Source organism: Phaethon aethereus (genome assembly GCF_964289735.1).
Source record: "Phaethon aethereus genome assembly, chromosome: 5".
NCBI lineage: Eukaryota > Metazoa > Chordata > Aves > Phaethontiformes > Phaethontidae > Phaethon > Phaethon aethereus.
The window spans coordinates 19,219,042-19,232,948 of NC_138579.1; the positions used below are offsets into that span (position 1 = coordinate 19,219,042).

The 13,907-nt window shown below is 35.1% G+C and overlaps 1 protein-coding gene across 1 annotated transcript in view; it reads left to right on the forward strand.

Annotated features, from left to right (window-relative positions):
- TRIP11 (thyroid hormone receptor interactor 11) overlaps positions 1-9,851 on the forward strand; it is a gene marked incomplete at its 5' end in the record, with an annotated part of 34,736 nt that extends 24,885 nt beyond the window's left edge. Inside the window, 5 exons of the mRNA XM_082000318.1 lie at positions 3,800-3,881; positions 4,691-4,805; positions 5,349-5,471; positions 6,739-6,886; positions 8,974-9,851. Of these exons, the coding sequence (XP_081856444.1) occupies positions 3,800-3,881; positions 4,691-4,805; positions 5,349-5,471; positions 6,739-6,886; positions 8,974-9,182 (677 nt within the window). The 3' untranslated portion in view covers positions 9,183-9,851. The remainder of the gene's footprint in view (positions 1-3,799; positions 3,882-4,690; positions 4,806-5,348; positions 5,472-6,738; positions 6,887-8,973) is intronic.
- Between the last annotated feature and the right edge of the window lie 4,056 nt (positions 9,852-13,907).

Sequence of the window (13,907 nt, forward strand, 5' to 3'; positions counted from 1 at the left end):
GGTTTCAAACACCCTGCATGGAAATTAATTTTGGTATAGGCAGATGTGGCGCTCTCAAATGGGGAGCTCTTCATTACTGGTTAATTTTGATTGCAAACCTTTGCATATCAAAGCGGAAGGGGTTTGAACTTTGAAAGAAAACTGAGTTTTGGTATTTTATCAAGCAATGTTGTACTGGCAGGCGATTTACTTGTTAAAAAAATTGAAAAGGGATTGTTGTGTAAAGGAAACAGCACTTTAATGTTGTAGAATAAATCATAATTTTTATTGGCGAAAAAGAGACCACTCCATTTTCTCTATTTACACGAGAAAACATATAATGTCCTATTGAAAATTGGCCAAATACATTCCCAGACACAGTTTTGTTGGCCAAATCCTTTGAAGGATTTCTTTATGGATTTTTTTGGCAGGAGAAGTGATTTTAATAGAAAAGTGTAAGATGTACCAGATGCAGTTTCCTGGATTACCATAAATGGTTAACAAATTATTGGAGACTGCTGTAAATGTCTGATTTACAGCAGTCCATGCTGAATTTTGGCTCAGGTCTTTTTTGTTATTTGGTCTTTTCACGTAGTATGTGTTTTAAGTCCTTTTCAACTGTAAGATTCTATTTTAGAAGGAAATATTCCATTTAAATATGTTTGATGATGGAGCTGCATAGACAGTCTGGATGGAATGTAGCTGTGTAGCTGTCCTTAAAAGTTGATCCTCTTTGATATGCAATATTTTTGCCAGGAAAAAATAGAAAACAACAGTAAAATTTCATTTGAATTATTAATACATTTGTTTTAAAATTCAGCATGTGAATAAAAATTGGAAAGGAAACTCACGATTGCCTTGCTTTGTAGAGTAGTAGCAACAGCATGAGATTTACTTGAAACTTGTTTTAAGATGCTGTTTGTTTATCTTTTTGTGGCATTAGTAGTTAAACTTTTTTTAATTCCCTTTTACTCTGTGGAGAACCAAGTAACAACCCAACTTCCATGTGCGCTCCTACAACTGTTATCATTCCATAATTATGTTGCAAATGTTGTCCTTCAAGTATTGGGTCCTATTTAACCACATTTACAAAGTAGCATGATTTTAAGTAAGTTTGAACCTTGAAACCATGGATTAGTTCTCCTGTGCCTTTCCCTGGTGTTTTGAGAGAGAGGAGGGCTGAAGAGTAGTCACATTATTGGAATGGATTTTGGTGCATATGGATGTAGTTGTTACAAGATATATTGTTGTATAATATATATAACTTTGGAGTTTTTTAACTTGTTTTGAATAAGGAGCTTAATCCTTATGTTTGTTGAATAAGAACTTTCCCAGCATGACATTCGTTAGTTTGTTTTACTCAGTACTCTCTAAAATTCATATTTGTGAAGTAAAATGTTTATATAAAGATGTGGAGTATTTGAACAGGACATAGTAGGTTCTATCCATTTCACATCCTAGCTCTTTGATGTATATATACCAAAATTCTGCATGAGTTCTCATGTAGTTAGTGATGTTAATTGAGAACCATGTTGTGTCAACATAGCTGTGGCATGCATTTATTAAAGATTGAAAGTCATGTGGAAACTAGAGTGGAATGTTTTTCATGCATCCCAGATGATTTGGAGGGTATAAAAAATTATAAAAGTCGTGTTTCTTAGAGAGATGTTGAGGCTTTTTAGAAATGAACTACCAGATAGATACAAGAAAAGTGTTTCTTTTGTGGGTTTGGTTTTGTTTGGTTTTTTAAATGAAGCACTTTTAATTAGCATGAGCGCAAGAAGTGTTAAAATGATAGGGAAATTAAGTTGAATGCAGTTTTTCCATAGGGTTTGAAGATAAACCTTCAACCTTATAAAGGGAGGGGAGAAAGAGCTCATAACTTCTGCTTATATAACTGTAGTATAGAGTTGGTTGTCATGTGGACAGTCCATGTTATAATATGTTTGTCAAGCTTTTTTGTGTAATTAAGACTGACTTGGACTTTTATTAGGGGAAAAAAGTAGTTTCAAAGGTAGTATCTTGTAGAATCCCAGTTTGGTGAAAAATTATATTTTTGCTCTCTTGAGGTGAAGTTATTTCTAGTTTATTTTCTGAGAGTTGTTTGTACCTTGTAATTACTTGTTTTCTTGTCTGAGAACATTTTACTGCCACTGTTCTTAAATGCTATGTTTGGGGATTTGAGTGAGGTAAGTTGGGGTTTTTTCCTAGCACTTTTTGCTGTGTGTTTTTTGTACAAACTTGTGTAGACTTGAACACCAGGTACTTTTACCCAGTTTCTAGTATATCTGAATTTTTATAAAGAGAAAACTTTGTGCCTTTTTTCCTTACAATGAGAATATTGTAAAATATTTATGGCAAGTAAAACTTCTAGGAGAAATTTTTCCTTTATTATGAGCTTTATTTTTATGAGTTTTGTGGGAGGTCAGAGAAAGCCTGAGTTACTGACACAGAATGATTGGGGTAATAGGGTGTATTTCGTATTTGAGATAACAAGTAATTTGTGTTAATAGAATTTTAGAGTTGCAGAGAAGTTGGTGCTGCAAAATTACTGGGCAGTGAACATAACAATATCATGCCATGGCTCCTTTTAGTGAAATGGACTACTACATTTGTATTTCCCTCATTAAACTCTGATGTCATGAGGCTCAAGTGTGTAGATAGTCATTGATTAAGGTGAGGAATTTCAGAAAGCTGACAAGATACAGCACTAGTAAATGCAGAATCTAAACTCCTCTCTTACTCTTCTAATAGTTCCGGTTTCAGATTTGTGGAGAGGAAAAGCAGGGTCCCCTGTGGAGACCAAGAATGTCATTATTGGTGTTGTGACATCCTAGATGAACTGATTTCATTGCAGCCACTACAGAACAGTATCAGAACTTGGAGTCAGCATGCAAAAAAAGGCAGAAAATGTGTAGTGACTTGTAGCATACTCATAGACAACCTCATATTAATTAACTTATAATACTGGCCTATTCATTTAATTTGCAGGCCGTGATGCCTGACTGAAAGTGTCTGCCATTTTCCTCTCCATTTTGTCTTTGGTTCATGGTAGCTGTGGCATTTCACCTCTGCCATTTTTAACTGACTGCACTGTAAGATCCCCCCAAAAGTATGGGGGATCTTGCATAAATCTCTGCAGAGCCTTTCTTGCCAGTACACTGAATCGTGAAGCACAGCACTGGTTCTAGGATGCATTCGTGTGTCCCAGCATGCTGTTTCAAGAGCTTGCTTTGGTTAACAGGAACGGGAAAGGTCCTAACAGAAGAGACCCACAAGTTACTGGTGTTGCTCTGCTGGCTGGTAATTGTCCTGAAAGACTGGAGAACTCCTTAGTACTTCAAGGCTTTAGCAACCTGATAGTAGAGTATGCAGGAGCTGGGTTTAGGAAATATTTGAGGTTAAGTACTGAGATCAAAAAACCTGATGCCAACGTGCAGTTTGGTCAGATTATGAAAAAGATTGCCACCACAGGACCATAGACCTTGATCAAGAGTTTCTTTCCTGTTCTGTATTATCTAGGTGGAACAGAGTGTTCGTCAGACCTTCTGCAATTGATTTATTTTCTGTGTGTTCCTGTACTTCAGCATTGAGTAATGTTCCAGTAATTTTAGCTTATGATTTCAAATAATAATCACTTATTAAGTTGACACTTTTTTATAAAAAATCAAGCTAGTTTTGTTTTGGTTTTTAAAAAAGCACCATAACAATATTTCATATTTTTTATTTTTAAGTGTGTATTAAGTATTATTAGTAGGTTTTGCAACAAAGTTTCGGAGTTTCAATTTTTGTTTATTTGCTGTGACATAACATTTTATAGGTGAGATCCGAAGAGAAATGTTAGAAGATGTACAAAATAAACTAATGAATCTTATGAACAGCACAGAAGGAAAAGTGGACAAGTAAGTGTTTAATGAAAGACTTGGTGTACATTTTTGGGTTTTATTCCTCACAATGTACAGACATGTTACTAACACAGTTGCAAGAGTAGTGCAGAACTGGGCTTCTGTATGTGATCTTGTAATTATACTTTGATTATTTTGACATTTTACAATTGCTTGGTGGTTGTAAATAGTAATTTTGATTAGTAAAACCAATATGTATGTCAATTTGGATTACTGATGTGTTTCTTAAGTAAAAGCGCACGTCAGTAGCATGAGCTGTGCAAATGGAGATCAAAGTTCTTAATGAACGTCTGTTATAATGTCTAAGTTATGAACAGCAAGCCTTTTCATGTAGCTAGCATCACCTGGATGTTGTGTAAATATCTCTTCCTTGGTCTTTTTTTTTTTCTTCTATTTACATGTTAGAACTGAAAGGGGGATAGACAAATGGGTTCCCCTGTCCCCTTCCTTACATCTTGATTTGGGACTGCACATAAGTATTTCTTTAAATGGTCTCCTGAGTCAAGATCTTATAATAAACATTTTCCCTGGTTGTACTTACTTCAAAACTTGCTCATGTATGATTCAGTTTCACCTTACTGCATAAAATATTTTTAAAACTGTCCAAATTGATGCTTACTGTATAAGAAATGTTATAACTTGTAGGGGAAGGAAATTGGTGAGGTGCTCTTTTAGTTCCGTGTATTAGATTTGTTTATTTGGATTATTGTAAACTAGGCAAGAGTATGAGGAATAAATGAATCAGTATTACAGTATAAACTGTTACATAAGAGCAGATTGTGTAACAAGCTTCCTTTGTTCTGCAGGCTCCTGATGAGAAATCTCTTTGTTGGACATTTTCATACTCCAAAGAATAAACGTCCTGAAGTGTTAAGGTTAATGGGAAGTATCTTGGGAATAAAAAAAGAAGAACTTGATCAGGTAATACTTTGCAGAAAGCAAAGTATCCTTACCTGAAAATAGAATTACTTGCTGCTAAATTAAATGTGACTGTCCTTGCACTTCTTCTGGGGAAAGTATGTATTTTGTTCTCTCATTGGAATTCATTTTTTATGCAGGACATGCTGATCTTAATGGAAACTTTTGATAACCTTATTTTAATAGAATGGATCTCATTTTGCTGAGGAATGCTGATGGAAAAAAGAAGGGATTTAACTTTGTGCTGTTGTGTATAATAGCTGTAATATGGCAGTTACAGAAAAGTAAGCCAGTTTTATATGTACCACTAGGTATTGTGAAGAATGTGGGGCTTGTATTTTTAAATGAAGAGCAGGATTTTAGACTGCTAGTCTTTGGGAGACAGAGAGTAAGGTTTTTATATATATATATATATATAAAGTTTTTATTTATCTGTAGGATTCCCACATAGTTATGGTGAATAAATATAATGAGCACAATGCTGCAGTTTCTTTTATCTGCTGCTTTATTTCTTGTTTTCTAACTTATTTTTTTAATACTTTCTAGTTATTATCTGAAGACCAAAGAGGAGTTACAAGATGGGTGACTGGCTGGCTTGGTGGAGCAGCTGGGTCAAAGAGTGTCCCTAGTACACCTTTGAGGCCAACTCATCAGAACATTTTTAACAGTGTAAGAATTAATTGTGCATTCTCTATGTTTGAACGAAAGAAATGGGGCAGTTGCTTATTAATGCTGGTGTTTGGTTCATCAGTATATTTAGCTTCATTTACTGATGCTTCTGTATCTTGCGTTACTTGTTTGTTTTGTGCAACTGCTTTGGCATGAGGTTTTTTTCTGCACTAAATAAATATGTAGGCACTGACGAAAATAATACAATGCTAAGTGTTGGGCTAATACAGAAATCCAGTTACTGTTCTACTGGTTCCTGGGATCACTGACTTCTTACAGCATGGACTTTATCTTGCAAACTGACAGTGCTGGAGGTTAAATACTTGTGGGAGTCTGGAATTCTGCAATACTCAACAGTATAGAAGACCATGACATTGTATTTTGATGACTGTGTTCCCATATGTCCTTTAAATTTCATTTGAAAAGCTTTCTCAGCTGCTGCAGCTAGTGCCTGTTACGTACAGCATATAAAGTTGATATTTTAAGCTTTCAAATACTTTAAAGCAGCAGTTCTCATAGTGTGGTCCATGGGAGCAGTTAATCTATGGAACTTTCCATTTTGCAGACTACTAAATAATGTACTCAAGGATAGAACACTGAGGGATTGGGCTTTTTGGATTAACTTTGTTGTTTTGCCCATTGAGCTAGAAAAGCACATTGAGAATTCATTCCTGTAAATGATCTTGAAGTGTCGGGATCGGGTTTTTTTGCCCACTAAAATAATGCAGGCACTTAGGCCACCAGAGGATTGTGGTCTGATTAACTACAGGTGTAAAAGAGGAAAAGAAATGCTTTTGTATGTATAGTACAGGCTTTACTAAGCAAAATTTTATCTTGTGATGCTGCTGATAACTCAATCCTTTCTTGCCTCCATTATCCAAGACTTTTTGTCAAATAAAGCAAGCAGTGGGTTTTAAGAGAAATGTTTAAGTTTTATGTATTTCTGGAGTGATTTGCTTGAGCATGGAAATACTGTGATGTCAGTAGCAGCACAGGATTCTTGAAACAATTGACTTAATAATGGAACCATGGTGGAAGAATGTGTGTTACCTCTGGAGTTTATCAATTCCGTATAAATACCACTTACTGAGGTGACAAAAAACTGTGTATTTCAAAAATAAATTTCGCTGTCACTCAGTAAGGACTACTTAGTACCAAGTACTTAGTACTAGTACAAAATTCTTTGGAGGCTGTTGACAGCTTTGTATGTATGTATGTATTTTTAACTCACATACTTTTCAACAGAGTAACTGGTAGCCTTTTTTAGTCTTTTTCAGAATTGTTTGTGAAATTCCTTGAAACAGAATCTTGCCCAAGCCTTCCTCCACCCAAACTCTCTGTTCATGATATGAAACCTTTAGGAGCAGCAGGAACTGGTAAAACTAGCAGTACTCCATCCAACAGTCAAATGCAAGGTAACATTTGAAGGAAAATTTGAATCTTTACAGAGAACATAAATAACAAAAGGTAGAATTTTCAAGGGGATTTAAATGATTCTGTGCTTCCTCACTTGTGAACTATGAATTTGATTTCTCCCTCCAATTTCCTACTTTCTCATTTCTTTTTTTTCTCTTTCTCCCACCTTTCCTTCCCACTGCTTCTATACCCTGCTTCATAAAATCTCAATATGGAAGATTAGAGGGACCAAATTCCCTTTGATACAGAAAGACTTTAACAGTACCTGTTAAAGCCAAACTGATGCTGTGCAGACAACTTCATATGGCTTATCAGTGAACCCAGTCCTGATTTGCAGCATCCCTGTTGATCAGCTTGGGTCTCACTGAGTGAAGGGTGCAAGTAATACCAAGCCTGTAGTGCCTCTCTGGTATGTAGAACCTGGTTGCTCAGAGAGGACTGAAATAAAATCAGTTAAGTACATGGCCTGATTTGAAATCTCAGTAAGCCATGCATGAGTGTTAACTTTGGTTTTTCTAAGGCAGAGAACATTTATGCTTATATTACGCATGTTGAAATTGATGGGCTTTTGTCTAAGTAATGTAACATCCAAATCTTTAGTCTAACTGATCCAGTTTGTACTTACATTTTTATGTGCATTTAAGACTTCACCTTAATACAGTCCTTATTTGCAGATGCTTGTTTTGATTGACACTTTTAACTGTAAACTGAAAAAAAAAAAGCACCAACCCAAAAACCTATGTATTATATATATCTACAGAGATATATATGCTAAAAAACCTCTTTCAATTTGCCTAAAGTAGTTGGATGTTACACAGTATAAATGTCTACTGTGAAATACCAATTTATCCCTGAAAGCAGTATTTATTTTTTTAATAAACCTAAATTAAGTTTAATATTCTTTTTACTCTTCTTCCTTGTATTATAACAGTAATATAATGGGTAAAGTAATTATTTTATTTGGAAAAAAAAAAAAAACAATTTCCTTGTGTGGATGAACTAAATTCTTGGTCCTTTTATCCATTCAGGAACTAAATTGCCGCCTTGTAAAGCTAGACAACCATTATATATCTCCCTTTAATTGTTTGAGTGCTTTAAGTTTTTGTTCCTAGAAATGAACCATATGGTGGCAGTTTTTAAGTGCTGGACACAAATATCAGTATAATATCCACACAGAAATGCATTTATGAGAGTTAGGATGTTTGCATGATGAAAGAACTTTTTTAAAACAAAAAAAAAATTAATAAAATCACCTATCCAAACAGTTAGTAGGAACCTTGAGAACATGTTACATCTGTAGCTGAGTGAGGATTTGATGGGGGAAGGTGAGGAGGGCAAGTTGGTTGTTAGATTAAAAAGAAATAGATTATTAATACTTTATTAAAACTGAAATTCTGTTAGAATTTGACTAATGAGCAAACATTAAGTTTTTTTCTGAAGACTAAATTGTCACTCACTGTCTGTGATACTTGTTTACAGGGCTTTTCCTGGGGCTGACCCTGGGGAAGCTGTGCCAATACACCGTGGAGTGGGAAACCCACACACGTGCCACTTTGTAGCGCATGCACAAGGGCCCTTATGCCTTTGCATAGTGCTGGAGTCAACATGACACATAATTCATGTCTGACATTGCATGTGTCAAGTGGACCTTGGTAAAGGGTGCTCATGTTGCCTGTTAGAGATGTATAGATTAATTGGGGTTTTTTTGGGTAGCCTGAGCTCTTACTGAATTTCAGCTGCCAACAAGCACAACATGGTTGGCAGGTCCTGGGAGTGCCCTGATCTTTAGGTCAGTCTTGTCACTGGTGGCTTGAAGTGTAGACGTAGGAATTTTTCAGCAAAAGAAGTAGTGGCAGATGAGATCAAGGATGACAGCAAATAGAGAGAATGAAAGTCTCTGAGACCATCTACAGTCCATGGCAAGGAGATAGCATTTCCATGTTCCAAAGTAATAGGCAATTTTAGAACTTGTTTGTGAACAAATGCTGTAAAGTTGGGTAGACTTTATGAATGCTTTCTAACAAACTGTTTTTGTTGTTGTTTTGTTTGGGGTTTTTTGTTTGTTTTGTTTGTTTTTACATTTCAGATTCTGCAGTCTTGGGAATGAGCAGAAGACCAGATACAAATCCATTTTTAGCACCTCGATCTGCAGCAGTGCCTCTCATAACACCTGCTAGTAGTTCGGGACATTTGCTTATGAAACCTATTTCTGATGCGTTGCCTACTTTTACACCACTGCCGGTGTCCCCTGATGCCAGTGCTGGTGCAGTACTAAAAGACCTTCTGAAACAATAAATGATCTTGTATCAATATGATCATAGTAGCACTTTAAGGAAAAAGAGAACACTATGCTGTATATAATTTACCACAATGAGGCCTTCTGTAAAAAGTCATGTACTTGTTTGCAATTGTACCTTGCTTTTAATTATAAACTAACCAGTGCTTTGGAAATTCTAATGGTGGCGTGAATAACTGCGTCCTTTATAGCAGGCATTCATTTTGGATGTGGGTTAAATCTCAAACTGAGGAAAAGAAGAATCTTGTTTCTAGATTGTCGCAATTAGAAGGATTTTTAAACCTTAGTTCTACTCTGAGTTGTTTCCCTTATGTATAGACAGCATTAACTCTTTGGTGTTGAGATCTGTTTTTCCATTAAAATGATCTGCCATTGGCAGTGGGCCTTCAAGAACAAGAATTAAAAAAAAAAAAAATCCAGCTAAAATTGATCTTATTTGAGGTGTTCAATTAATGACACAAACTCCAAAGCATAAGAGTGAGCATATGGGAGTGTGATTATTGAGCAGCTGCAGTCTTCCCAGACATGATTGATGACCTTTACTTAATGTACACTAGGACATGTATCTCTTATTTACAGGATTGGTCACGTTAATATCTTTCTGCACAATGATTTGACATCCCCTCCACCTCGACTAATAACTGCTTGCAGCAGTCAAACTCATCAGCACCAAGGAGTTAACTGTGGAAGTGAGTGCTTCCTTTTCTAGAGGCATCCATGTGATTAAGAGTGGGTAATTTAGCAAAAGAGAGGGTTACATATATAAAGACACTGTACTGTAATGGTCTAAGATGTATTTTTAAGAGACTTTTTATCTTGCAGGATTTTGTAGATGCAAATATAGGCTTAAAGCTTAAACGTGTATAGAATTTAAAGGGAAGAAGATGCTTATCTCAAATGTGTAAATAGATCTTTGTAAGACCATGGCCAAAGTCAATTATACTGTAAATTTTGCTGTGATAACTTGTGCGTTTTGTTTGGCAGGTAAAGAATGAAGTTGCATACTAAAGGATAAAAGTCATCTTCATAGTGAATCTGAGATAAAACATCTTCAGTTTAAAATGTGTAATTTCTAAATCTTTTTTGTATGCCATTCCTTGTTTAGTCAGTGTTAAGGTAACTGTTGTGCAAGTTCTATATTAGAACTGTCAACCTTTACTTTTCATTTTTCATTAAGATCCTGGATTAAATTGTTGTAAGAATTATATTTAAATAAAATTTAATTACTGAAACTTGTACAGAATCAACCAAAATAATGCAAGAAAGCTTTGCATTTATATAGAGGTCAAATAGTTAATTTCTTTTGTTGCCTTGAAATCTAGTAATTTTCTTTTAATTACAGTATTTATGTTAAGAACTGCTTGAGTCCCTTTTCTCCAGTATGCTAATGCTTTGTGGAAGGCTTATGCAAATTTGGAAGTGGATTGACTATACTGAATTTTCATTTAAAATTTTTTATTCATTATAGACAAGTTAATTCATTTGGCAATTTGATTTCTGAAAGGTTAGCAGCCACACACAGCATACCAAAGTAAATTCTGCTTTATGTAATAAATGTAATAAGAATTTGAGATTACCTCGGCTGAGAACATTTCAGTGTGGTACTTCAAATGTACCTCTTCATTTAAACTGCACTGGAATAGATACCTTTTTTTCCCCCTATAACAAATATAAAGAAAACTGAAGTCAGATGGCTTTTGTGTGGTCTCTCTTGTTCTTGTAGTCTTGTCTATTTGAGGATATATAGCTGCCTCAGAATAAAATTGTCTTTTGGTAGCCAAAGCAGAAGGAAATGTTTCATTTCTTAAAATTATGTGACATACATACTATAAATTACAAATGGACTTATGCTGCTCACTATCATCTGAATATACTGAGCAGATCTTTAACTTCTTTTGTGCAAATTTTTTCTTTACGTGCAAAGAACTTAATATGTACGTGTTTCTTTTCTAGGAAGCTTTATAAATGCCAATAATTTTTTTTTTTTATTATTTACATGCTCTAAATCAGCTCCATTTATACAGTAAACTATGAGTTTGAGGGAGGGAAATCTGAACCCAAGCAAAGGTATTGAAGAACTTCAGAATTCCTCATTAAGCTGCTTTGGAGAGAAGAAAATCCTCTACAGGAGAGGTGCAAGAGGCTTCAGTCCTTAAGTCCTAAGAGGTCTGTCGAACTAGGAAAAAATCCCCATGGCTTAGACATTTCTGTTCTAGGGCCTATTCCACAACTGCATTGGTGGGTTTTGTTGCTTGGTTAGAAATCAAATGTGGTCAGTGTTCAAGGCAGTACTTTCCCACTGAAAACTTCATTGCCTTGTTTCTCTCTTGTTTCTTAGACTGTTTCGCAGGCTATTACAAACGTTCAAGATTTGTTTTTATTGAAAGATTAGTGGATGTATTTTTTCCTCTAATTTTTCTTCTGTGTTTACTTTGTCCTTGATAACTGTTTCATATATATTTACATTACCAGTTTCCCACATGTAAGTATGTGACTCATGTAGTCTATCCTGTGAATTGTGTCGATCTTTCACACAGCAGCAGGGGGAAAAAATTCTCTGTGGAATTTATGAGTAGGTGCAGTAGCTGAAAATTTTTGTTCTTCATTTAACTTAATTGTTCTCTTTCACCTTGATTTTGCAAGGAAAAAAGAGTATGGTCCTAGGTTTGGTCTAACAAGCCATTGGTTTGTTATCTTCATTGATAAGTCAACAGAATTCTAGTAAGGAATTAATTTTGCAAACTCGATATAAGGGGGGAAAAATAAGGGTTAATATTTTCTGTTCTCTTTAGACTCCCTCAGTTTTTGCTGTTCTTTGCTCATCCTGCTTTCTATGCGAAGAGAAGGAAGTAACTGCTTGATCTTTCTAATCGTTACTGTAAAAGAATGCACATTTTTTGTGGTTTTTGTTTTGTTTTTTTAATTAAACTCTCCTGCATTTTATAATTTGTCACATTATAGAGACTAGTGTAGGAAGAATTTTTTTTTCACCACCAAATGTCAGTTACCATCCTGCATTTTATTATTGCTTCTTATTCATGTTCTTGACCCATTTTGCATAAATAGTTACTAATAAGGCAGGCTACCTGGAATATATATAGCAGTGACTGATTGATAAAGCCAAAGAGACAGAATGGAGGATGCTTGCCTTGTAAGTATTTCATGTTATCACATACCTCCATGAAAGCTTTACAATTTTAAGCCTTGATGTCATCTTACTGGCAGTTTTGCTGACTTTATTGCCACATTATTGTATAAAAGTTCAAGAATAACTTTCTCAACTCATTAATCAGACATACTTGTAACCTCGATGTCACATCCTCCCAAACACTTCCAGTTTGTGAGTAGATTTAACTACAATAAAATTAAATTCTTTTTTTGTAACCTACCTGAAGAAGAAATGCGAACATTTGTTTAATGCAGAGAGACATTAGTATACTCTGGAAATAGCCGGAATAACAGCTTCATGCATTCTTTCAAACAGAGGGAAGTCTTTGATTTATCTAGACATTCAAACCAAAGTAGTCTTTGTGTTAGTGTACTTTTATCAATGTTAAAAAATTAAATACATAAAATACTCATGCGTATGTATACACATATGGCAGTGGGAGCAGTAAAGCTTGAGGAATTAAAAACATTGTATGTATGTTTTATTTTGGCTCTTCCCCCCGCCCCCCTTCCAGTAGGCTCAATAGTTTGTTGCCTTGAGTAGTTGTCTTTCAGGTGGAAAGCTTCTCATTAGCTTTCTTAGAAAACAATATATAAGAATTACCAGTCTACAATTTTTGTTCTATTGTGCCATTATATACAGCTGAATTTATTTGCAGCCCCGCAAAGCTTAAATATGAAAACCAGTCTTCAATAAAAAAATTAAGGAATAGACAGCTGCTGGCATTTTATTTAATGGAAAAAATAATCTGTATGTGACATTGTTTACAGCAGTAGCAACACTGAGTCTTGGACTATTGTATTAGTCTCAAGCTTATAGAAGAGGATGACATTCTAAATATCAGTATCTGAAATACATTTTGCAGCAAATAGTTGTTAAAGCGTGTTATCGGCATAAGCGCAAAAGAAATGTGCCTCTTGTTTGCTGGTTGTGTTAGATCTGTTGAAAGGCCAATTCAAACAAATTTATTCCAAATTGGGAGTTTTAGCCATGCTGCTAAAACTCTCAAACATTTTGCCAAGCAGAAGAAAATCGTATCACATGATTAAAGGCTTATTTTCCTTGTAGGAAATAACAATTGGAAGATAACTGTTAATCTTTTCATACATAAAAAGGTGCATTTACAGTTCTGTAAGTGCCTATGTTAAATCATTTGGGGTCATTCTGTGCCTTCTTGTTGAGCTTGTGGCATTGCTGGTTAGATCTAATTTCTTTTTTAAATGTTCACAGATGTTGTACATCATCGTTGAGCACTGATAGTGAATTAATCTGTCTCTACCCTTGTGTTAAGATAGCCATTAAACAGCTTCTAACAGATTAGATTTTAAAATTAATATTACTTGCACTCAGGTTTCTGGCAACCTGTGCCAAACTGCCTTGAATAGGTTAACCTTTTTTGGTCTGTGACGGTCAGCTAATAAATAGTACTGTGAATATCCACAGTAACACCAAAATATTTCCCAGGCCTCTTAAGCAGACTGCAAACACTCCTTTTTCTCTATTTGTAGCCATTTCGAGGTTTTTTTTATACTTTGGGTTGGGTGGTTTGCAGAGG